Raw genomic sequence first — 23,109 nt, forward strand, 5'->3', positions numbered from 1 at the left:
TCAAAATGAGAGATTCTGCTATTACTGTTAATCAGTAAATACAAGGGAATACACTACATGGTCAAAAGTTTGTGGACACGTGCTTGTCGAACATCTCATTCCAAAATCATGGACATTAATATGGAGTTGGTCCCCCCCTTTGCTGCTATAACAGCCTCCACTCTTCTGGTAAGGCTTTCCACTAGATGTTGGAACATTGCTACGGGGACTTGCTTCCATTCAGCCACAAGAGCATTAGTGAGGTCGGGCACTGATGTTGGGCGATTAGGCCTGGCTCGCAGTCGGCGTTCCAATTTATCCCATTGATGAAAAAAGTACCAAATTGTCATACTTAAGTAAAAGTAAAGATACCTTACTAGAAAATGACTCAAGTAAAAATCACCCAATACACTTCTACTTGAGTAAAAGTCTAAAAGTATTTGGTTTAAATACAGACCATTTTTATGTGCTTTCAAGCTTCAGCACTTGCCTGACCCGTTCTATGAGCTTGTGTGACCTACCACTTCGCGGCTGAGCCATTGTTGCTATTAGACGTTTACACTCCACAATAACAGCACTTACAGTTGACCAGGGCAGCTCTACCAGGGCAGAAATTTGATGAACTGACTTGTTGGAAAGGTGGCACCCTATGATGGTACCACTTTGAAAGTCACTGAGCTCTTCAGTACGGGCCATTCTACTCCAATGTTTTGTCTATGGAGATTGCATGGTTGTGTGCTCGATTGTATACACCTGTCAACAACGGGTGTGGCTGAAATAGCTGAATCCACTAATTTGAAGAAGTGTCCACATACATTTGGCCACGTAGTGTATAATCAATGCATTTTATGACCTCCAGGTTCCAGCATATTGTTTTTGTTGACTGACATGAAGTAGAGCGAATCCCTTTCCACACCCTTTTAGATTTGTCCAATGAACACGGACGCAGAGTGTACTAGCATATTACGTGTTGATGTAAGAGAGCTAGCCAAAATAGAGTCCAGACATAGTAACACATTTGTCGTAAAGCAGTATATTTGTAGATGTATTATATTGGGAAACTGTAGAGTTGTTACTCGTCGCAGAGAATACGTTAAACACAATGGGCTTCTCTGGGAATGTGTGACTTTGTCGGAGTTCATACGGTAAGAGATTCCCTTGATCAGCTGGCTAAGTTCGCTAGCTAGGATAACAATAGCTAGCTAGGGAGCTAGCTGATAACCAGCATTTGTTGAAATCATCTGTCTTTTCCTGGAATTCATGATCAAACAGCCGTGAACAGTTAGCTGGGACCAACGGATTTCTTAAATCTCGAAATGTTGGGCTTTTTACGGAATGGTAACGAATTATTCGGAAACTGCTAACGAAAGCAAGCAAACAGGCAGCTACCATTGCCAATACTGAGTAGCTAGCTAGCAAATTTTTTGTCATCCAACTGAAATATCATTAGCCTCTTCATATGTATGTCTTCGTAAACCTGCTAGCTAAACCTGCTGTCAACTAGTCTGGTGACATGACAAATCATAAGGCCAAAACGACGTATAAGGTAGCTACAGACTAGCACATTCTGCATCTAATAGTTTTCGTGCTGATTGCCATGACTCACTCTCTGTTGTCCATTTCAGATTGAAAGAGGAATGACAATGACAGTTCCCCTGCCCGTGAGAGGAGGCTACACTGGAATACAGCTGTTCTGGGACCCTGAACGACCACAGCCTGAGTGACAGAGCACTTGCATTGTGTAGCTTTTGGGGAGAGAACTAGTAGCAGGCAGTACACTTGGGTAAAGAAACTCTAAGGCAAGGTGGAGATGTTTGCCAAATTGAAAAAAAAGATTGCTGAGGAGGCTGCCACAGCTCCCCGGACCGGAGTCCGTATGCCTCGCTCCTGCAGCAAAGAGTCCATTACGTCAGTGGGAGCAGACTCCGGGGATGATTTTGTAAGCACCAGTATTGTTACCTCACTGTCACACAGTCCATGCCAGTCATCTTTTGAACCCACGAAGAGTAGTTGGTCGTATGACACGAAACAAGGTTACCCAGGCTATTCCAAAAGGAAGACATCAAGGAAAAAAAGATGGCTTCTGTCCTCTAATTTCAATAGGCTTTAGTTTTGCACATATGAAATGAAAACAAAGGTAATTTATATCCTTTACGCTCTTTCAATTCAACACAACTGATCTATGACAGGATAGGCTTTCTCAGTGTTTTGAGAGATTCTGTGGCCCCTACCTGACCGTAATGGCCCAGGTCCTCCATTAGTGTTTCACTCTGTGGCCAGATAAGAGCCCCAGGGACTGTCATGATGATGTAATTCACCACCATTTACATGCAGCATATCAGAACGCCCCTGCACCGTGATGTCAACATTGCTGCATTCACTATTGGCTTTATGAATATCAGCAAAAAAGTAGGCCTAATATACAATAGTTACAGGGAAAGAGCAATGAAGCAATTTGCTGCAATTTGAAGTTTGGTGTAATTGTCTTTTTTATATACAAGTCGACAGTGTCTCTTGGATTATGATTTGGGTCAGTGAGTCAGCTAGCCTGTTGTTATATGGTTAGGTGTGTCTGGAGATTGGCATCCAGAAGCCAGTGGATTCCATGGTCAAGTGTGTAAATGTACGATACCACCACTCTTTTGTCAATGATGACATTAATTCAGAAAAATTCCCCATTGTAGAGCAGGTTAAAGGGATAGTTCAGGATTCGTCAATGAGGCCCGTTCTTTACTTACCCAGAGTCAGATGATGTCTTAAACATCATTTTTATGTCTCTGCATGCAGTTTGAAGGAAGTTGCTAACTAGCGTTAGCGCAATTGCTAACTAGTTTAAGTGCAATGACTGGAAGTCTATGGAAACAGCAAGCATGCTAGCTGTTCCTGTAGACTTTGTCATTGTGCTAACATTAGTTAGCCATAGCTAGCAAAACTCAACTTTCTTCATACCGGAGGCAGATGCATAAAAAGTCATTGCCAAAATCCCAAACTATGCCTTTAATGCATTGTTGAGTCTTAAGGCACAAACCTGTGTAACATGAAGCTCCAGCTCAGGTGTCAGATCTGCCCTGCTCTGTTCACTTGACCACACATGACAAGTAGGCACTAGAACAAACACACACAATGGTCCTTTTCTCTTTTGGAGAAGGTAGCTTAACATACTGTATGTTGAGACAATTCCGCTTAAATCTTTGAGGCTAGTTAGTAGTCAATGTGATGGTGTTATTGCACTGCTGTTTTAGACCTGATATAATATCAGAATATCATTAGATACTGCATTGTGTTGATGTTATTGGAAAAGCATCAGAACTGTTGATCTGTTCAGTTGGTATTTTCTGCCCTCCCCCCCTCCATGTTTGACACTATGAATGGAGTGGCTGATTTTACAGTGTTCGCCAGATCCAGTGTCTTGGGGCTGATGTCTTTCCTTTCTCGTTTGCACCGTTTTGAATTATTTAAGTCATTGACTGGCAGTGAGATCAAATCAACTGGTACGCTATCCCTCATCAAATTTGTAGTGAAGTGAAATCAGGATGACATCAAATTTAGGTAAAGGGCCATTTCCACCGAAAATTGAACAACAACACATTTACACGAAGAGCAGTGCAAATGCAAAGTTTGGTAACAATGACGGTTTGCATCTGCACTGTTCTCCGAGTAAAATGTGATTTTGTAAAATTTCACTGGAAATTGTTAAAAATAGTCCTTGTGCATAGAGTTGCATGGTTTGTTTAAATTTGAAGTAATTGTTTTTTAATTGTAATTGAGTCTCGGCATCATTCTGTTACCATGGAATTGCCCTAAACACACTCATAGACATGAGTTGGGTACCTCTGATATGAAATATCGTTTTGATATATCTTGTAAGTGGGATATTTCATAGACTCTTCAACATCCACAACATATGTTTCTAGTACCTGCTGCCACATAACCATGGAAGCTCCAGTGTGACCTGCTGTGCTGATGAGGAACCCCTCTATTCTCTGTGTTTGTGTTGACCTCCAGGCCTCTGATGGCAGTAGCTCCAGGGACGACCTCTCTTCCCAGATCCTCAGGAGGAATGATCAGATTCGCAAGCTGGAGGCCAAACTATCAGGTAAGACGTGTCTGTATGGAACCAGTTTAATCAGAGTAGGATGAGGTGGTTGCACCCAGGCCTAGACACTCATCTAAGGTTAGTTTTGTGTTTACCCCAACAACAATTAAGGTTAGGTTTGGTGGTGGGTAAGCTGATTCTAGATCTGTGTCTAGTGTACTTAGAGACAGCTTTTACCAAGAGCAGTACGCTCAGGTGAAAGGTCACATAACCAACGGGTGTCTGGCTTCAGTCTCGACCTCATGGCTTTTGAACTTAACACCGCCGATATGGTATCTTTTACAATGTTTCTTTATTATTTACCACATTTCCATCTGGTGAACATTAAGAGCAAATGCCATGGCATTTAGTCTACCTTTTAGGTTCTGTGTGTTTTTTTTCTCCCAGATTAGTGTGATAGCTACTCCTCCCTTAGAGGTGGTGTGTGTGACCCCTTAGAAAAGGTTAAAGGTTGCACATCTTCACGCAGCCTCTTAACCAGGATGGTTTTCTCATCTAAGAAAATCATTGTTTTTTTTCTTCCATTTTTATTTTCTCAATCATGTTTTTATTTTATTCCTCCTCCTCCCCATGGCTTTTACCCTCATCCACCTGCCCCCCTTTCCTGTGTGTGTACGTGTTTGTTTTATGTGCTGTTGGTGTTCCATCACCACACCTCCCGCCTCTAGACTACGCTGAGCAGCTCCGACTTATGCAGAAGACCAAGGACAAGCTTGAAATTGCATTAGAAAAACATCAGGATTGTACGTACCTTTATTCTCCAATCTCCTCCCATTTTGCGTTCTTTCTTTCTCTCATTTGTTTGTCTGCTGGCTGTGGTAATGGTCACCCAACGCACCGTCAATCGATCAAGGAGGGGTTCAGAATCATATGCTGTCACGTCTATAGGTTTCCATATAAAAAAATAATAATAATATTATAATGTATAATATATATATATATATATATATATAGTTGAAACAAGGGACTTACATGCTTGTTGACATATAATTGTTTTTAAATGTTTGTGGCACTGTTTGGAAGTAGGTAAGTATTTCTGCTATGACAATTATGTGAGACCATATAAAACAGTGGAAGTTTTATCAGTATGTAAATGTCTATTACTTCCCCTTTTTAATAATAATCAATGTTATAACAAACACCAATGTACTAATGTAACCAATAACAATAAACATCTATACAAATAAGTCAATTTGGGACATCTGTGTTGGCCATGGTTAGATGCACTGCTTGCCTGCTTCTGGGAAACACCTAGCTTTTGCTTACTGGACACATTCTATGGTCAATATTACTCTCACCCTTTCAAAGCTAGCAGCTACTAACCACTGACAAATCTACAACCTGCTGTTTCAATTGAGCCATCTTTGGCTAGCCAGTTCTATTGCTCATTCTCTCTCTCTCTCCCCTCTTTCTCTCTCTTTTACTATGCAGCCTCCATGAGGAAACTGCAGGACCAGAATGAGACTCACCAGACCAATAGAGCCAAAATGGCCGAAGGCATGGCTTTGGCCCTGGACAAGAAAGATCAGGTGAGCATCATATCCTTTGCACCACGAGGCATACGTTTGTGTGTGTTTATAGTTCGATTAATTCCTGTCTTTGTCTGTAGGAATGGATGGAAAGGATGTCTACGCTGGAGCAGGTACTCCTAACATCTAACTAATATTCTAGGTTCTCATTCAGCCAGTCAGTCATTGCCTGTGTAGATGAGAGCTCTCTTCTGTCTGGGGCCCCTCAGGAGAAGGCATCTCTGTCTGTGCGGCTAGATGAGATGATGGAGCAGAGCCTTACTCTGTTCCAGAAGAGGGATGACCTGGATGAGCTGGATGGCTTCCAGCAGCAGGAGCTCGCCAAAGTCAAACACATGGTACGCACTACTGACAACAAGGTCCTACTGTCTAACTCTAACCCACCACGTGGCATATAGGAGGCAATTCAAAACATATGGTAGTTTTATGCTTTATCTGTCTGTCTATTCTGATCCAAGCTATAGCTATGTCGGTAGCCATCCACCTTGGTTAAACAGCACTTTGGTGGGAGAAAAAAGTGTTCCTATTACCCTAGACAATAATAGTAGTTAAACATTTGTTTTAGTGACGTCCTTTCTGTGGTGTCTCCTGTTTCGTTCTGGTAGTTACTGAGGAAGGAGGAGCAGCAGGGCCTGCGGGAGCGAGAGCTCCAGCAGAAGGAGACCGAGCTGCAGACGGCCAAGAAGGGTTTGTCCGAAGCCCAGGAGAAGCTGCGGGCTCTGGGAGAGGAGCATCAGGAAAGTTGCAGGCTCATCACCGAGCTGGAGATCGAAAGGTTAGGACAGGACACAGTGATTGCAAGATCTTGCTCCCCTAAATTCTTTAAAAAAAAGTTGTATAAGGGAGAGATTGCCTGTTTTCTTCTGGGTTGCCTGAGGATTTGGTTGTTGTCTAACAGTATAGGGTTGTGTGTGTGTGGTCTCATTTAAGAAAGGAGCTGCTGGAGGTCAAGGAGAAGGCGGAGAAGAAGATCGCTGAGCTGGAGGGCAGAGGCCAGAACCTGCAGAAGGTCATCCAACAGGTGTCTGAGGACTTCCAGAAGGTTAGTCCTCTAACCCATAGATTCTTCCTTGAAAAATCCTTTCACTGTGTTGAAGTGGTACATATCTGTAATGACAGCATATGAATACAGTTAGATAAATATGATGATAACAGTTTATAAAATTATTCACAATGTTGCAATCTCTCTGTGTGTGTGTTCTCAGTCGCGGAGCGCTGAAGCAGCTGTAGAGAAGTCTCTCTATACCTTACAAACTGATTACAATGCCCTGAAGCTGCAGCAACACAAGGTAAGACCAGATCACAATGTAACTCCTTATATGGGCAATTCCATATCTGTTTTCCAAATCTGCATTTTTTTCCAGTAAATGTTTTTGTTTGGCATACATTTTAAAGTGAAAAATCGAAGTGTCAGCGTATTTCCGTTACCATGGAATTGCCCATATCTAACCCCTCCTCCTCCCCCAGTGTGCTCTGTAATTGACCCATCCCTCTCTCTCCCTGTTGTGGTCCCCAGGCAGCAGTGACTGATGAGGACAGGGAGCGTGTGCTGCTGGACCTGCAGGAGAAGGTCTCCTCTCTGGAGAGACGTCTGCAGGGCAACCTGAGTGAAGACGAGCTCCTCCAGGAGCTGCTCAAAGAGGTAACTACAACAGTCAGCTAATCCTAAAGACAGAGGGACTCCTGTGGAATTGGTATAAGGAAAAGACCATAGAGAACTGTAAGTAAGCATTTCACTGTTAATCCACATCTGTTGTTTACGAAGTAGGTGACGAATAAAATTAGATTTGAATGGTGATGCATTTCAAGTCAAGTTTATTAGTCATGTGGACAGAAACACATGGTGTACAATGAAATGCTTACTTGCAGGTTCACCTTTCAACAGTACGACAACCATAAGAATCGGACAAATAATGAACACAAATAGAAGCTTAACCCTTGGCCTATATGGATAGGACTAAATTGAGATGTTTCTTACAGAGGAAATATGAAATGCATAAGCACAGTAGCAATTGAAAGAGAGCAGTTAGAAGATTATGGGGAAATTATTAGACCAAAGTTCAGGATACAGCAGTACACCTGACACGACACATTGCACTGTTGATTTTGTGCATTTTACATTTACTGTACTTTCTGCCACGTTTGTTGATAAGCAAATCTTAAAATATTCTGGATAAATTGTAGTAACATAAGAATGTGGTGTAGGTGCAACATAAGACAAAATAATAACAAGGGTTTGACTGAGAGGACTAACTGCTGTCTCCAAAGTGTGCACAGTTCCTAAGTCACTTCCATGTACTTTGATGACTCGAAGAAGAGTCTTCAACTATAAAGGTGTTTTTAGAGCTCTCCTAGCTGTGGCGTTGAGGAACTAGAGCGAACACACTTGGAGTTGTTTTGAACACAGCCCTGCAGCCCCGCCTCACACAATTACTGCTTACGAAATCCCAAAACGGTCCATTATAAATTGTATTCTTTGTCAGGTGGGCATCATTTGGAAGGTTGCTCTATTGCCAACACGACTAGCAAAGTTCTAAAATACGAACTTAGTTGGGCTTCCACAAGGCAATTCAGAGAAACAGATCATCATTCTGATGATCATAGAAAGGAATTGTGAGTGCATTTAGGTGCGTGTTCTGCAGCCAATTTCTTCCAGTTGCCCAATTAGCGTGAGGGATGGAGGCAACTACTGGTCCCATTCGGTGCTCAAGTTCAGAACAGCTGTCAGTCAAAACGCAGACAGCGCTGTGAAGCACAGAGCCTGAGATCTGACATCATTTATAGCATCTTACTGTTCAGCCACTTCGTTCCAATTTAGCCGCTTATCAGTGTCCAAATCTGCCATTTTCAACCTGTATACATACGGGTACGAGTGTAAAGGGTTAATGGAGTAACAATAGAATAAACATTTAGCAAAAGTATAAATACAAGGAAGGCACTCAAACAAATGTAAAGTATAATATTTACACGTGTGCCGGGGAAGTGGGATATGGAGATATTTTTAGCAATAATAAATAAAGTCCAATAGGAGCAGTCGTGGTGTGTATGCAGCGTGAGTATGTTTGTACATATGGGTGTGTGAGTGAGTGCATGTGTGCTAAGGTGCAGAGAGTCCGTGCAGATGGTCAGTTCAAGTGTTGAGCAATTCCCCCCCCCCCCCTGTGTGGTAATATGTAGAAGTCCACTCTGGAGCAGACGCTGGAGGACACGAGAGTGGAGCTGCTGCAGGCACGCACCAACCATGCGGACACGGTTAGCTCACTGGAGACTCAGGTAAACAGCCTCTTCATCACAATGATATACTACTTCACATGCAACTGGCTTAGATGCTCCATTGCATAGCAGCAACAAATGAACAATTGTGTGAACACATCTGGTAAGCATATTGTATCTTTACTCTCCCAGATATCCAGAATCAACCACCATGTAACTGAACTACAGAACCTGCTACGGCACAAAGACGACTCTTCCAAGAACTACAGAGAGAGAACGGACGAACAGGTAAGAGAACAGGCACTGGTGGGAGAGAAGGATGTAAGCATTTCAGACCTGTGCTCTCTCTTCAGTCTTTCTTCTTGTGCTCTCACACACGGCCCCATGTTGCTCTCTGTCTTACAGATTGCAGGTCTGGAACAGCAGGTGCAGGAGAGCAACGAGAGGCTCAAGAACACTGAGCAGCAGATCACTGACAAGCAAGCACTTCTGGACAAACTGGTAAATATTTGTCTGATTACGGTGAAAGGTGCTCTACCACCACTGTAAATGAAGTTGAAGCTGAGGCTGGAGCAAATGCAGTTGAACCTCTTATTTAGACTGATTAGACTTCTTCATGTATCCTATGGGAGCCAGGGACACAGTTAATGTAAGCATGTGTGATGCTGAGACTGCCCTTTCCCCCTGTGGTCACCCCCAGCAGGCAGAGTGGAGTGTGGAGAGGGTCAGTCTGCAGCAGCAGGGCCAGGAGAGGGCAGGCCGGCTGGAGGAGCAGCTCACTGCACTGCAGACAGAGAAAGACACCGAGCAGACCTCTGCCCAAGCTAAGATTGTGAGTTACAGTTGTCAGCTCTCACTTGATCTGTAGATGTTGACATTTTAGTTCACTGAACTGTTCTCAGTGATATGTGCTGCATAGTTTTGTTGCCTGACTGTTAAGGCACATTTTCACTTTGGTATTTGATCATTTCGATGCAGATTTTGATCAGTTTATCCACTGGTCTAGGTGGATTGGTAATCTGTTGCCATGTAATTTGATCTCGGCTACAGGGCTGGCATGGAACGGGACTCAAACAAGGCTGTGTTCCTACACCCTCTTTCTGCTTTTCTTTCTTTAACATCCCTTTATCTGTGTTTCTCTGTCCCTATCCCACATCTCTCTCACCCACCCATCTCTGTTTCGTGTTTCCCAGCGTGAGTTGGAGGCGGTGAGAGGATGTCTGCTGAGAGGGAGGGATGAAGCTGACGTGGCTCTGAGGAGACGGGAAGAGGAGCTGGAGCAGGCTAGGGTCAGACACACTTCCTGCTTTATATTAGGCAGTCAGTTGAAAACAGGAAGTCACGGATTTCCTGATAAACAAACAAGAGTTTTAAGAAGAAAAAAAAATGCAATGATGTCCCTGTATGTCACCCCAGTCAGAGCTGAGCAGCAGGCAGACGGTGAGTGTGGAGATAGCCATGGCTCTGGAGGACACCAGGAGGCAGAAGGAGGAGCTCCAACTACAGGTCTGGAGAGACATCACACTTACATCATACATTTCTGTACTCTTTTAAATAACAAACCATATTCTCTACACTCTGTTGGAATGAGGTTTCCTAAACTTGCCAATGCTATTGGCTTAATCATACTCGGGCAGTTTGAGTGATGTGTTTTTCAAATTCATGAATTCAGCTTGTCGATTGTGCTCATAAATAAATCGGACGTTCACGGTCTTCTTTTCCAGGTAGGACAGATGATGGCGTCACATCAAACAACATCGCAGGAACTGGCCCACGTCACTGAGCAGCTGAAGCAGAGAGAGGAGGAACTCCAAACACTTCGCAATGGTAAACACTTGATTTCTCTGTTGTCGGGTGCACTTTTCCTCTGTCTCCCATGCTATGTGAATTTGGAAGTTGACTTCATACCGTGTGGTGTCTGATGCTCCCTTCTACTGTGTTTGTGTTGCAGAGCTACAGACGGCCCAGAGCTCCCTGTCCCAGCTGCAGGAGGAGGGGGAGAGGCTGCGGGCATGGGCCCAGGAGAGGGAGGAGGAGAAGGACAGCCAGCTGGTCAGCCTGAGGCAGGAGCTCCTCACCCAGAACGAGCATCTGGACTCCTGCCAGTCACGGGTCTGAACACACAGCGGGCACAGCCATTAAGACACTATAAACCTGTTCTTAATGTCCTTCTTAGCTTCCATACTGTACATAACTCAAGTCTGTCATTACAGATTGGACTTTTTGTATGTGTTTTCTGACTGTGTGTGTGTGTCTCAGGTGTCTGAGCTGGAGGTGGAGGTGGAGACCCTGACGTTGCAGCTGCAGACTCCAGAGGTGTGTGAACCGGACCAGAATGGGACCGTGACCGTGGACGACCTGGACCACATGCAGGAGGCCAACAGAGACCTGGAGCAGCAGCTTAGTGACAAGAACAAGGTCAGTACTGGACCAAACGAAAACCATGATCACCACACAGGCATGTTTGGATAATTACTCCTTGTCTGAAATATCTGGAGCAGGTTAATTTGTGTGTGCTGTTATTGATTGGAATCCTGTTGCTTTACAGACCATTAAGCAGCTGCAGCAGAGGCTAGCCGAGCTGAAGAGGACCTTGCAGAAGGAGCTGGTGAGACATTTTTTTTTTTGTATGAGAATCCAATCTAAATCTAATCATTTTTTGTTCCGTTGATTGAATATGATCCGTGTGCTGAGTTTTGTTTGTGCCTGTGTGTTCCTGTTGCAGAAGCTGAAACCTGAAACTGAGTTAGAGGAGAAGGAAAGGGCCCAGGAAGGGAGAGGAGAGAGGCAGGAGAGGCTAGACAGAACCTTTACAGAGCCCGCTGCATCCCCAGCCCCTGGCCCAAACACCACTGTCACCAACACTTCTGACCTCAATGACTCACGAGAGATCAACTTCGAGTACCTCAAACACGTGGTGCTAAAATTTATGTCGTCCAGAGAGGCTGAGGTGAGAGCAATCTACCTGGTCCCTGTTATTGTAGCTCGACCCCTCAGTATTGGACGTCTATGGTCTTGGCTGAAGTCTAAATCTCTCTCTGTCCCCCTCTCGTTCTGTCTCATAGGCCTATCAGCTGATCAGAGCGGTGTCTGTGTTGCTGAACTTCACTGGTGAGGAAGAGGACATGTTAAAAGAGACACTGGAGTACAAGGTGACTTTCTCCTTTCAGACATCTGTCCCCTGAAACTTCTGTGTCAAATGAATGGGCGTTATGGCCATAACACAGCCAGCGTGTATCAAATGAAATAGGCCATGACACTTTTTTTTTGTTCTCAATCGGCCTCATTTATTAAACGCACTTGCTATTTGTTGTTTATTTTTGAATACCTAAGCTGCATCCGGAGGAAGATTGTTATTTTAGAGGCTAGAAAGCCAGTATGAGGGTTTGTGCACAGGCTAGAATAAAAGGCGGCCGGTGAGTGGGAGAGAAAATATCTGTGGAGTTCCAAAAGTACTCGCACTCAAAACCATGAAAAGGGAAAAACCCAAGGAGGCCGAGATGGAAAAATTGAATAATTAATTGAATCCATGCTCTCGAAGAATACAGAAGGTGGAAGTGCTAATATGTTTGGGCCTTATGCCTTCATCAGTGCTGTACAAACACATGAAGAAGACACAGACTTAAGGCACCTGCTGTGTGCAACAGTTGCAAGCATATAGTTAATTAGAGACTGGCGACTAGGGAATTTATAGAAGAGTATAAAAAATGGACAATTCATGTGTCATATAAAATTGGAAAGAGACAACAGTCTGGGCTACCATTGCTTTCAAGCACACATCACATATACAGTTGAGACAAGCACAGGGTCAAGCTGCAATGCAGCACCCCTGGATGGAGAGCTAGTTGTGGGGTTAAGGGCCTTGCTCAAGGGCCCAACAATAGGGGAATGTCTTCAGGATGTGAACCCAGCAGCCCTCCAGTTGCCAGATGAATTCCTCCTATTTTTCCAGCGCCCGGCCCTTCCCCAGTTGTAACTATAGTAATAGTCCAGTGTTACATGTATTTCATTTGATATAATCGGAAAACATTGCTGTGTTTTTCAGATGTCCTGGTTTGGATCCAAGCCTTCTCCAAAGGGTATTGTTCGGCCGACAGTTTCAGGGGCGCCTGCTCACTGGAGCTGAGTGGACAGGGAGAGGAAGAATTGTGGAGAGGACAGAGACACACACATTACTTTTATCATGTCCTTGCATGATGCCTCCCATCACTGTGGTAACCAACTGAACATTGTGAAGAGGACACTACTTAAGCTTTAAAATGGTTTCTGACGTGACAGATTCCTATGTAGCTCTTCAATCTCTCCTTAGAAGGACATTGTTCTTGCTCTTCAAGAGGACAGAGAAGGGCTCCACAATGACTTGGAAAGTCAGTCTTGTCATTAACATTTAAAAAAAAAATGTTGGTGGTGATTCTATTTTACAAGTAAAATGGTCAAAGCAGACATGGTATTGATGCATTGATAAATGTTAACCTTCAAGGGATACTTTGGGATTTTGGCATTTATCTTCTTCCCCAGAGTCAGATGAACTCATGGATACCATGTTTGTCTCTTCATCCAGTGTGAAGGATGTTAGCGGTACTGTAGTTTTGCGAGCCAATGCTAACTACCGTTAGCCGATGACTGGAAGTATATGGTATTTACTAGCATGCTAGCAGTTACCATAAACTTCCAGTCACTGCGCTAACGCTAAGTACTCCTTTTAAGAGTAACTTAACATGAGATCTTTGATGCACACAGTACAAGTATGTCTTACGGAATTGGCCAATGTGTTAAGAGTGTGATGGGTCAGAACTACCAGACTGTCACGACTCTGTTTGACTGAGAAGATTTATTTATGTCTCTGTGTTCAAATGTCTCTGTTGGGAGTACATGATGATGATGATGATGATGATGATGATGATAATAATAATAACCTTAAGATTTAATAACCGCCAAGATTTCTGAAGGACCCTTCACAACAGTCTTTCATTTGCTTCTTTCCTATAAAAAATATTAATTACGGGGGAGGGCTTATGTAGAAAAGTATCATGTTAGAATGAGGTTTGATGTGAGAGCCATACATCAATGGCATTGATATTAATGGAAAAAATGTTATGTAAAGAGGAGAGGAGTGACTCTTAATATAATGTTGATTAAGTAAATCATTATTGAACGATATCTAAATAAGAATTATCGGAGGATGTGCTCTACCTTTACCTGCCTTGTGTTTGTGTAAATGACATTCCATATGTCCTATTTATATAATGAAAACTGTACATATTCATTGAGAACTTTATAAATCACTGGATGTAAATGATTTTTGTTTGACCTTCTGTTTTCACCATGTATCTGTCTGTCCATGTTGCCAGTCTTGGCTTGACTCTCTGTCTCACTGTTCATTGGCATCCTGCAAGAAGTGACCCTGTTTATGAGCTTACAATGAGAGGGCATTCATGTTGTACTGGAGGAAAGACCAGTGAATACTGTATGCATGCCTTATACCAGAATGTGAACCAGGTGCAAGGCAGGAATACACCAATCTGCACTCTTAATTCTACTCCCATATCATGCAGTGAGAAATCTCCATGTGTCTAGTGACATTACAATACTGTAGCATTTTTTGGGTCACATTCATCAGGTTTCTATAGTCAGTCAACCTTTGGGCTTTAAACTTTCTTAAAATGGACATGATCTACATTCAATGACAAAACACCACACTTCATTAACAGTGACCTGTTATTGAATAGTAACTGATATCACACAAGTTGAGAATTCTGTATGGACTCCAGTGAGGGCTTGAAAGCAATCTGCCTGAAGTAGTTTCATAGAACTACGATATCACAGCACAGGTGACTATGACTCCACTTTATCAATGTACTGCAAGGTCAATATCAAAAATATGATGCTTTTTTTTAACCTTCTGTTTGATTCCGCTATGTGTTCAACTCTGGTTTTTAACAAAAAAATAAAAATAAATCACTACAGATTTTCTTCATTTGCATTTTAACAAGCGCTACCATTTAACTAAACACTTTTTTGTTTCAATTTATATTGTGAACATAAAGGTTTGTTTTCATAATTGTTCTCCGGGACAGTGTAAAATCTTAATGATTCTAAGTAAAGCAGAGATGCAGCAGAACAAAGTAATTCCCAGCCGAATCCACTCCGTGGTGCTGTAGGCATTTCACCCATGCGCAACAAAAATGACGCCTCCGACCGGAAGATAGCTTCTGCGCCAACACGTTTTCGTTCTTTCTTTTCCTGTGGCAGCGTCGACGAACATGGTGAGAGGCTCGTGGCTTTCGTTCAATTCGGGAAAATTGTCCTGCCTATTCCACATAAAACGACCACACTTGATAACATCCATAAGGATGAGAATCTTATCTCGCCATATATGTTTGTGATATTTCGAGAAAGGCCCTTCTTTTGTCGCTTGTCACCATAAAAACCGAACGCGAGCTAGCTGAACGCTATTAAGCTAACGTTGGCAAGCTTGTTAGCTACTAGCAAATGGATGGCTAATGTTAACGAACTAGTTACGCGTTGGCTAGCTGTCAAACATGTCTCCTAACTACTTCCAAATGGAATGGTTGTTGGCCTACTAACTAGCTACGGCAGTTAGCAATCAATTATTACACTACTTATCAACTTAATTATTTCGATATGTGTTGCCAATTAGAATAGCTAGCGAGATTCATTAGCTATCAGCCCACGTTGACAGTACGTTACTTTCGCGAACTAACGTTAACGTTGCATGGGTAAGTTAGCTAGTTCGTTAACTGTTGGCCAAATCGATTTTCAAAGCTTGTATCTCCGTTCTTTGTAAATCTTACAGGGCAAGATCAAGGCTAGAGACCTGCGGGGCAAGAAAAAGGAGGAGCTGCTCAAGCAGCTGGATGACCTGAAGGTAGAGCTGTCCCAGCTCCGCGTAGCCAAGGTTACTGGTGGAGCTGCCTCCAAGCTCTCTAAAATGTGAGTATTATTTGGACTGCAGAGATTATGCAGTGTCAGCTTGTCATGAGTTGGCTGTTTATGGTGAAAGAATAAGTGACTGACTCTCTTCTCTGTATACATCAATGATGTCGCTCTTGCTGCTGGTGAGTCTCTGATCCACCTCTACGCAGACGGCACCATTCTATATACTTCTGGCCCTTCTTTGGACACTGTGTTAACAACCCTCCAGGCAAGCTTCAATGCCATACAACTCTCCTTCCGTGGCCTCCAATTGCTCTTAAATACAAGTAAAACTAAATGCATGCTCTTCAACCGATTGCTACCTGCACCTACCCGCCTGTCCAACATCACTACTCTGGACGGCTCTGACTTAGAATACGTGGACAACTACAAATACTTAGGTGTCTGGTTAGACTGTAAACTCTCCTTCCAGACCCATATCAAACATCTCCAATCCAAAGTTAAATCTAGAATTGGCTTCCTATTTCGCAACAAAGCATCCTTCACTCATGCTGCCAAACATACCCTTGTAAAACTGACCATCCTACCAATCCTCGACTTCGGCGATGTCATTTACAAAATAGCCTCCAATACCCTACTCAACAAATTGGATGCAGTCTATCACAGTGCAGCATCCGTTTTGTCACCAAAGCCCCAATACTACCCACCATTGCCCCAATACTACCCACCATTGCAACCTGTACGCTCTCGTTGGCTGGCCCTCGCTTCATACTCGTCGCCAAAACCACTGGCTCCATGTCATCTACAAGACCCTGCTAGGTAAAGTCCCCCCTTATCTCAGCTCGGTGGTCACCATATCATCTCCCACCTGTAGCACACGCTCCAGCAGGTATATCTCTCTAGTCACCCCCAAAACCAATTCTTCCTTTGGCCGCCTCTCCTTCCAGTTCTCTGCTGCCAATGACTGGAACGAACTACAAAAATCTCTGAAACTGGCAACGCTTATCTCCCTCACTAGCTTTAAGCACCAACTGTCAGAGCAGCTCACAGATTACTGCACCTGTACATAGCCCACCTATAATTTAGCCCAAACAACTACCTCTTTCCCTACTGTATTTATTTTATTTATTTATTTTGCTCCTTTGCTCCCGATTTATTTTTATTTCTACTTTGCACATTCTTCCACTGCAAATCTACCATTCCAGTGTTTTACTTGCTATATTGTATTTACTTTGCCACCATGGCCTTTTTTTTTGCCTTTACCTCTCTTATCTCACCTCATTTGCTCACATCGTATATAGACTTGTTTATACTGTATTATTGACTGTATGTTTGTTTTACTCCATGTGTAGCTCTGTGTCGTTGTATGTGTTGAACTGCTTTGCTTTATCTTGGCCAGGTCGCAATTGTAAATGAGAACTTGTTCTCAACTTGCCTACCTGGTTAAATAAAGGTGAAATAAATAAAAATGTTATGCAGGGTTTATATGCAGTAGGTCAAAATGTCTAATTCTGCTCAAATTTAGCATTTTACTAAACCCATATTTAATCTGTTTCCTCTCCAGTTGTGTCGTCCGCAAATCCATCGCCCGTGTTCTGACTGTCATCAACCAGACTCAGAAGGAGAACCTGAGGAAGTTCTACAAGGTAAGAGCAACCACCCTCCACTTATTTTCATTTCTTTTTCCTTTATTTAACTAGGCAAGTCAGTTAAGAACAAATTCTTAGTTTCAATGGCGGCCTAGGAACAGTGGTTTAACTGCCTTGTTCAGGGGCAGAACGACAGATTTGTACCTTGTCAGCTCGGGGATTTGAACTTGCAACCCTTTGGTTACCAGGCTACCCTGCCGCCCCATACCCACATGTATTCAACACTTTAGTTTAACAAAACTGATGACTGGTTAAAAGTAGCGGGTGGCTCTGACCACGGAGTATCTGCCAACATTTTAGGTTTATTTTCTGATTTGACGTGTTGACTTGCCACCGTTTGTCGACACCCAGCTGGTGATCTGCTGTACATGGTGTGGGTTATGGCTTCTTTTCTTAAATGTCAATCTTGCTGCAGATTAGTTTGTAAAGTGACCCATGTAAGCTCAATATTTCAGAACTAGGTTGAGTGCTAATCCTGACTATCAGACCTTGAATTTCCCGATGGCACATGGCTGTCGATGTCCCCTTGTGTGGCCGTAATGCCCCCTAAAAAATCCATGCCGTAGTGAACTTGAGCTGAAAATAATAATTATTCCCTTCTCCCGGCTGCCTATCACCGTGCTCCGAAGCACCTCACTTGCATGGCGCTCTCAGATCTATATTCTTATTAACCAATGCACGTCACGTGATCAAGTCCTTCACACAGGCATCGCAGCTCCAAAGTACGCTGTAAGTGAAAACCGACATCAGGGATGAAACAGCACATGTCCTTATCAAATTCTGATGGGCATATAGAATATTTACTTTGTCAACCAACAATATGATTAAGCAACCACAAAGGCACTAGCCTATGTCAATCTACTATCCCCCATAGTACAGAAGTTTACCTATTCTATTGGTCAGATTGTTCTTCTGTGAGAGAAATAAATATTCCAACCATACTCTGGGACAGTTGAGGGACGCGATAGATGGGGCAGCAGGCAGCCTAGTGGGTAGAGCATTGGGCCAGTAACTGAAAATGTTCTAGTTCGAATCCTCGTTCTGCCCCTAAACAAGGCAGTTAACCCACTGTTCCTAGGCCTTCAATGTAAATAAGAATTTGTTCTTAATAACTGACTTGCCTAGTTAAATAAAAGTAAAAAAATAAAAAATAGATCCCAAATGAATACAACCACTGTACATCAAACTTTTTAAAAGCAATGAGGCTGATGCAACAGTTCAGAACGTTTAGCTTAAAATGTTGATCAACTATTAGGCTATTTCTTCACATAAGAGTGAGCAGTTTCATATAACAGATGACAATATACTTAACTGTAGAAAGAGGGAAGATCTAAAGATGCAAAAACAAGCATAGGTTGTTAATGACTAGGATTGTGTCTTTGGCTGCTGGAGAAAGAAAGTAGAAAAAATAGAAATACTGGTTTCAATGGCACATGAGGAAGTGTTTATAAACGAGTCCCCTTAGCATTCCTATGGTCGGAACACATTAAGATATGCCTCATAAAATGACATGTCCAGGTTTTAAACTATGGTAAAATTGCAAGGAGTTACTAGCTGAATGAACAGTGCCTCAATTATGTGGACAGAATCAAGCCTTTATATATTAATAATGATCCTACATATGTCAAGTATTTTCAGGGGATTCCATGTCTGCACATAACCTATGTGCATTGGCTACAGCCTGTTATCACCTACACTCCGACATGTAGGCTATTTGTCTACATTTACACACATTTGTGTTTTTCTTAACAGAATAACTATTGTTTTTCACATCAATTTAATTGCATATTTTGGTTAATGGCCTTGGTGCCCTGGCAGATTGGTCACCTCTTGAAGGCCAAATGGCCCTGCCCCTAAAATCACAAAATTCCAGGCCTCCTGACTATACAGCCCAGCTAAATGCTGAAGGCCAGTTTAAGACCAGAATTGAAGCAAAATGCAATAGCAGCAGTCCTAATCTTGAGTTTTGTTCTGGTTATTTTTATTACACATCACATGTAGTGACCATGTAGTGTTTATTGTAATTTGACTGTGAATGTCATGTTTCAGGGTAAGAAATATAAGCCCTTGGACCTGAGACCCAGGAAGACTCGTGCCATCCGCAGGAGACTCAACAAGCATGAGGAGACTCTCCGAACGAAGAAGATGCAGAGAAAGGATCGCCTGTATTCTATTCGCAAATTTGCTGTCAAGGCTTAAGGTCGTTTGTCTTGTACAAATAAATTGACTAAAAAGAGAGTGTTGTCTTCTGTAAAGGGATGTCACTCAAAATGGTCTATGTGAACAGATGGGGTGTTGATTGCAAACATCTTCAGGATAATTATTTGGTGAGACATTTTGCATCCTTAATATGCACTGATATGGGATATTATGGTATGCTGAGGATTCTGCTGTGTTTAGAAAAAGGTATCTTAGTTGGAATTGGGACAACCTCAATGCCTTTGCTAAAATACTGATCTGAAGACTGTATTTCATAGCAGGAATGTAATAACTAGTAAAGACCTATGGGGTGTATGGGTACTGAATGTTGTACATAGTGATGATTAAATTAACAAAATCATAAGGCTATATAAACAAGTATTGTACTTCCTATCATATGCATCATTTATCTGTATTGTATGTGTGCAATATCCTCATAATACTCAGGAACGGTAGGGAAAACACCTGGAAACTAACTAATGTAAAACAGAAAGCTCAAACAATGTCAAAATTAGTAATGAGAACTACATTTCCTAGAGGTCCCTCTCAAATCCACCCATGCTCAATTATGTGGTGTGCAGACTTCAGAGAATACTATAGGGTTGATTAAATATGTGATTGTGGGAAAGTTAATTAGCATCAGCAGCACAACCCCATAAACTATAGGGATGTACTTGTTGGATTTTTATTTTTTCATTTACCTTTAACTAGGCAAGTCGGTTAAGAACAAATTCTTATTACAATGACGGCCAAACCCCGACGACGCTGGGCCAACTGTTCGCCGCCCTATGGGACACCCAATCACGTCCGGATGTGACGCAGCCTTCATTGGGCTTGTTTGTCATTGGTTAAAACACTGCCTATGGTGTTTTTCAAGTGTTTAATTGAAATCTGGCTGCTGCAACCAATGACGTCGTATGATGTATTTGGCAAATGCCATTGATCAACAGCAGTACTGAAATGGTATGGCTTCAATGGAGCCTGGTCTATGACTATAGGATGCATTTTTTCACCACAAGGGGGCAAAATGTATCAAAATCAAATGTTTATTTGTCATATGCTTTGTAAACAACCGGTGTAGACTAACACTGAAATGCTTACTTATAGGCCCTTCCCAACAACGCAGAATGATTTCAAAATATTCCATAACCTACTGTAAGGTATTAACCGAAGGTAATGTTATTTGTGTTTTATTTATTTTGGTCATGGGGCCAAATGAGTTGGTCAGAAAGGTTTTGATTTTATAAAGTAATGGGACTAAAGGAAAGCTGAAGTATGGGGTCCTGGGGATAGGCATCACTCAGGCTGTAGTCTATCTAGAATTCTCCACTGCTCTGCTTATGACTGGGAAATGTCTCAGCAGCTGACCATCGCACACATAAACAGTGGGACTGAACACAATATATTGTAATTCCTCATCCGCTTGCTGTTTTCCATGGCATGCATTTGTATTTTCTTATGTCTCTCATTTCAGTTCTGTATTCACTGCACCATTCGTGTAATGTTATTGCTATTATGTCTAAAATGATCTGGACAATTGAAGAACCCAGTCTTGACATGAACACAAAGCCCATCTGTGTACTTTGATATCTCATATGAGGTATTTTTAGCCCAGAGCTAAATGTGTAATATACATGCATGTTTACATGCTTTTTCATTAGGAAACCACATTCTCTTTCACCCAAAAAGACCAACACACATATTTGCCTTTTCTGAACAGGAAGTAAGATCACAATATCATCTTTGCCTCTGGAATTTCCTTGGATCAGGTTATGTGAGATTGTGTTTTTACAATCACAGCTCCCCCTGTAAGGTCTAACCTTTCAGCTGACTATTTCTTATGTTTGGATATGAATTGGGTCTCACTGGCAGGTAAGATATCCCAACAAACCCAAGATATGGATTGACATGGGATTCAATGTGAATGGCATTATGAATGTTCTCATGTCTGATTTGTGTATCTGCCAATATGCCTCTGCAGAACAAACACACTCTTAATCTCCTGGGGTCCAGAAAGGCCCCACACAAAGGTCTTGGTGGTTTTTATTTTGGGGAGTCTGTTCACATGCTGCCTAACAGATGTAGGGGCCCTCCCTTGAACAGCTGCCGGCATTATCTGGAGAGGGTTGCATTCCTGTTGCTGTTCCATGTCATATCCATGAGCTCTCTGCTTTGGGAACACAAGGCCAGTTGTTCTGTAATGTGTTATCCCCTGAAACCTGGTATTGTCAGTGGGCTCCATTGAGTTGAGGTCTTCTGTAGGGACCTGTGGCCTGATGATATCCTCTGAGGGGCCCTGTAGACTGGGGTTTAATGTAGGGGACTCTTGTATTTGGATGGTTTCTTTATGATCCTGTTGTAGACTGGTATTATTGGTAGGGTTCAGCATTGTGACATTTTCTGAAGGGGTCGGTGTTCTGATCATTTCTGTGGTGTCTTGTAGGCCGTTGTTTTCTATTGTTGGCCTGCGATAAATAGATGTATATGATTAGAAAGGAAATAGGTGACAAGTTTAGCCTCACTACGTTAAAATGTACTTCTAAATTTCACACCATATGTGTTTCTCTGCCATAATTTGATCAGTGGCTATTGTATTTCTACACCAGATAAAATAAAAAAAATACAAATTTAATCTGTATTCAGACCCTTTACTCAGTACTTTGTTGAAGCACCTTTGGCAGCGTTTACAGCTTCAAGTCTTGGGTATGATGCTACAGGCTTGGCACAACTGTATTTGGGGAGTTTCTCCCTTCTCTGCAGATCCTCTCAAGCTCTGTCAGGTTGGATTGGGAGCGTCGCTGCAGAGCTAATTTTCAGGTCTCTCCAGAGATGTTTGATTGGCTTCAAGTCCGGGCTCTGGCTGGGCCACTCAAGGACATTCAGAGACTTGTCTCGAAGCCACTCCTGCGTTGCGTTGTCTTGGCTGTGCTTAGGGTCATTGTCCTGTTGGAGGGTGATCCTTCGCCCCAGTCTGAGGTTCTGAGCAGGTTTTCATCAAGGATCTCTCTGTACTTTGTTCCGTTCATCTTTGCCTCGATCCTGACTAGTCTCCCAGTCCCTGCTGCTGAAAAACATCCCTACGGCATGGTGCCAGATTTCCTCCAGACGTGACTCTTGGCATTCAGGCCAAAGAGTTACATCTTGGTTTCATCAGACCAGAGAATCATGTTTCTCATGGTCTGAGAGTCCTTTCAGGTGCCTTTTGGCAAACTCCAAGCGGGCTGTCATGTGCCTTTTACTGAGGATTGGCTTCTGTCTGGCCACTTTACCTGATTGGTAGAGTGCTGCGGAGATGGTTATCCTTCTGGAAGGTTCTCCCATTTCCACAGAGGAAATCTGGAGCTCTGTAAGAATGACCATCGGGTTCTTGGCCACCTCCCTGACCAAGGCCCTTCTCCCCTGATTGCTCCGTTTGGCCAGGCGGCCAGCTCTAAGTTGATTCTTGGTGGTTCGAAACGTCTTCCTTTTTAAGAATGACGGAGGCCACTGTTCTTGGGGACCTTCAATGCTGCAGAAATGTTTCTAAAAACCTGTTCTCGCTTTGTCA

The 23,109-nt window shown here is 42.8% G+C and overlaps 3 protein-coding genes across 4 annotated transcripts in view; 2 read left to right on the plus strand and 1 right to left on the minus strand.

Moving 5' to 3' along the window:
- Window positions 1–884: 884 nt before the first annotated feature.
- Window positions 885–14,783, plus strand: LOC109895758 (golgin subfamily A member 1). Of its 2 annotated transcripts, XM_020489717.2 has the most exons (24): window positions 923–1,124; window positions 1,605–1,918; window positions 3,985–4,075; window positions 4,744–4,818; window positions 5,507–5,604; window positions 5,685–5,717; window positions 5,814–5,942; window positions 6,210–6,379; window positions 6,535–6,646; window positions 6,810–6,893; window positions 7,121–7,246; window positions 8,782–8,877; window positions 9,010–9,105; window positions 9,223–9,318; window positions 9,518–9,649; window positions 10,011–10,106; window positions 10,234–10,323; window positions 10,542–10,644; window positions 10,769–10,929; window positions 11,077–11,235; window positions 11,366–11,425; window positions 11,543–11,767; window positions 11,883–11,969; window positions 12,863–14,783. In XM_020489717.2, exons 2-24 carry the CDS (start codon window positions 1,790–1,792, stop codon window positions 12,941–12,943), a joined length of 2,529 nt encoding a protein of 842 aa, XP_020345306.1. In that variant the 5' UTR covers window positions 923–1,124; window positions 1,605–1,789; the 3' UTR covers window positions 12,944–14,783. The 2 variants fall into 2 exon arrangements, with proteins under 2 accessions (XP_031686094.1, XP_020345306.1); XM_031830234.1 differs by lacking the exon at window positions 4,744–4,818 and having other exon boundaries at window positions 885–1,124; window positions 12,863–14,116.
- A 184-nt stretch (window positions 14,784–14,967) lies between these two features.
- LOC109895761 (60S ribosomal protein L35) lies at window positions 14,968–19,601 on the plus strand. Its single transcript, XM_020489720.2, has 4 exons — window positions 14,968–15,083; window positions 15,635–15,771; window positions 17,279–17,360; window positions 19,413–19,601. Exons 1-4 carry the CDS (start codon window positions 15,081–15,083, stop codon window positions 19,560–19,562), a joined length of 372 nt encoding a protein of 123 aa, XP_020345309.1. The 5' UTR covers window positions 14,968–15,080; the 3' UTR covers window positions 19,563–19,601.
- The window catches only part of LOC109895759 (uncharacterized), a 38,910-nt gene continuing 33,160 nt past the window's right edge, over window positions 17,360–23,109 (minus strand). The window contains exon 6 of the mRNA XM_031830235.1: window positions 17,360–22,027. Within this exon, the coding sequence (XP_031686095.1) occupies window positions 21,505–22,027 (523 nt within the window). The 3' untranslated portion in view covers window positions 17,360–21,504. The remainder of the gene's footprint in view (window positions 22,028–23,109) is intronic.

This window comes from Oncorhynchus kisutch, linkage group LG8 (genome assembly GCF_002021735.2).
Source record: "Oncorhynchus kisutch isolate 150728-3 linkage group LG8, Okis_V2, whole genome shotgun sequence".
Taxonomy (NCBI): Eukaryota; Metazoa; Chordata; class Actinopteri; order Salmoniformes; family Salmonidae; genus Oncorhynchus; species Oncorhynchus kisutch.

What these genes read in the sequence shown, in the direction of transcription:
- LOC109895758 (XM_020489717.2), top strand. Translation starts at nt 1,790, where the DNA reads ATGTTTGCCAAATTGAAAAAAAAGATTGCTGAGGAGGCTGCCACAGCT. An exon ending in GGATGTCTACGCTGGAGCAG is followed by an intron (nt 5,718 to 5,813) that starts GTACTCCTAACA and finishes GGGGCCCCTCAG; the next exon opens with GAGAAGGCATCTCTGTCTGT. An exon ending in TGTCGTCCAGAGAGGCTGAG is followed by an intron (nt 11,768 to 11,882) that starts GTGAGAGCAATC and finishes TCTGTCTCATAG; the next exon opens with GCCTATCAGCTGATCAGAGC.
- LOC109895761 (XM_020489720.2), top strand. An exon ending in GCCTCCAAGCTCTCTAAAAT is followed by an intron (nt 15,772 to 17,278) that starts GTGAGTATTATT and finishes TTTCCTCTCCAG; the next exon opens with TTGTGTCGTCCGCAAATCCA. An exon ending in ACCTGAGGAAGTTCTACAAG is followed by an intron (nt 17,361 to 19,412) that starts GTAAGAGCAACC and finishes GTCATGTTTCAG; the next exon opens with GGTAAGAAATATAAGCCCTT.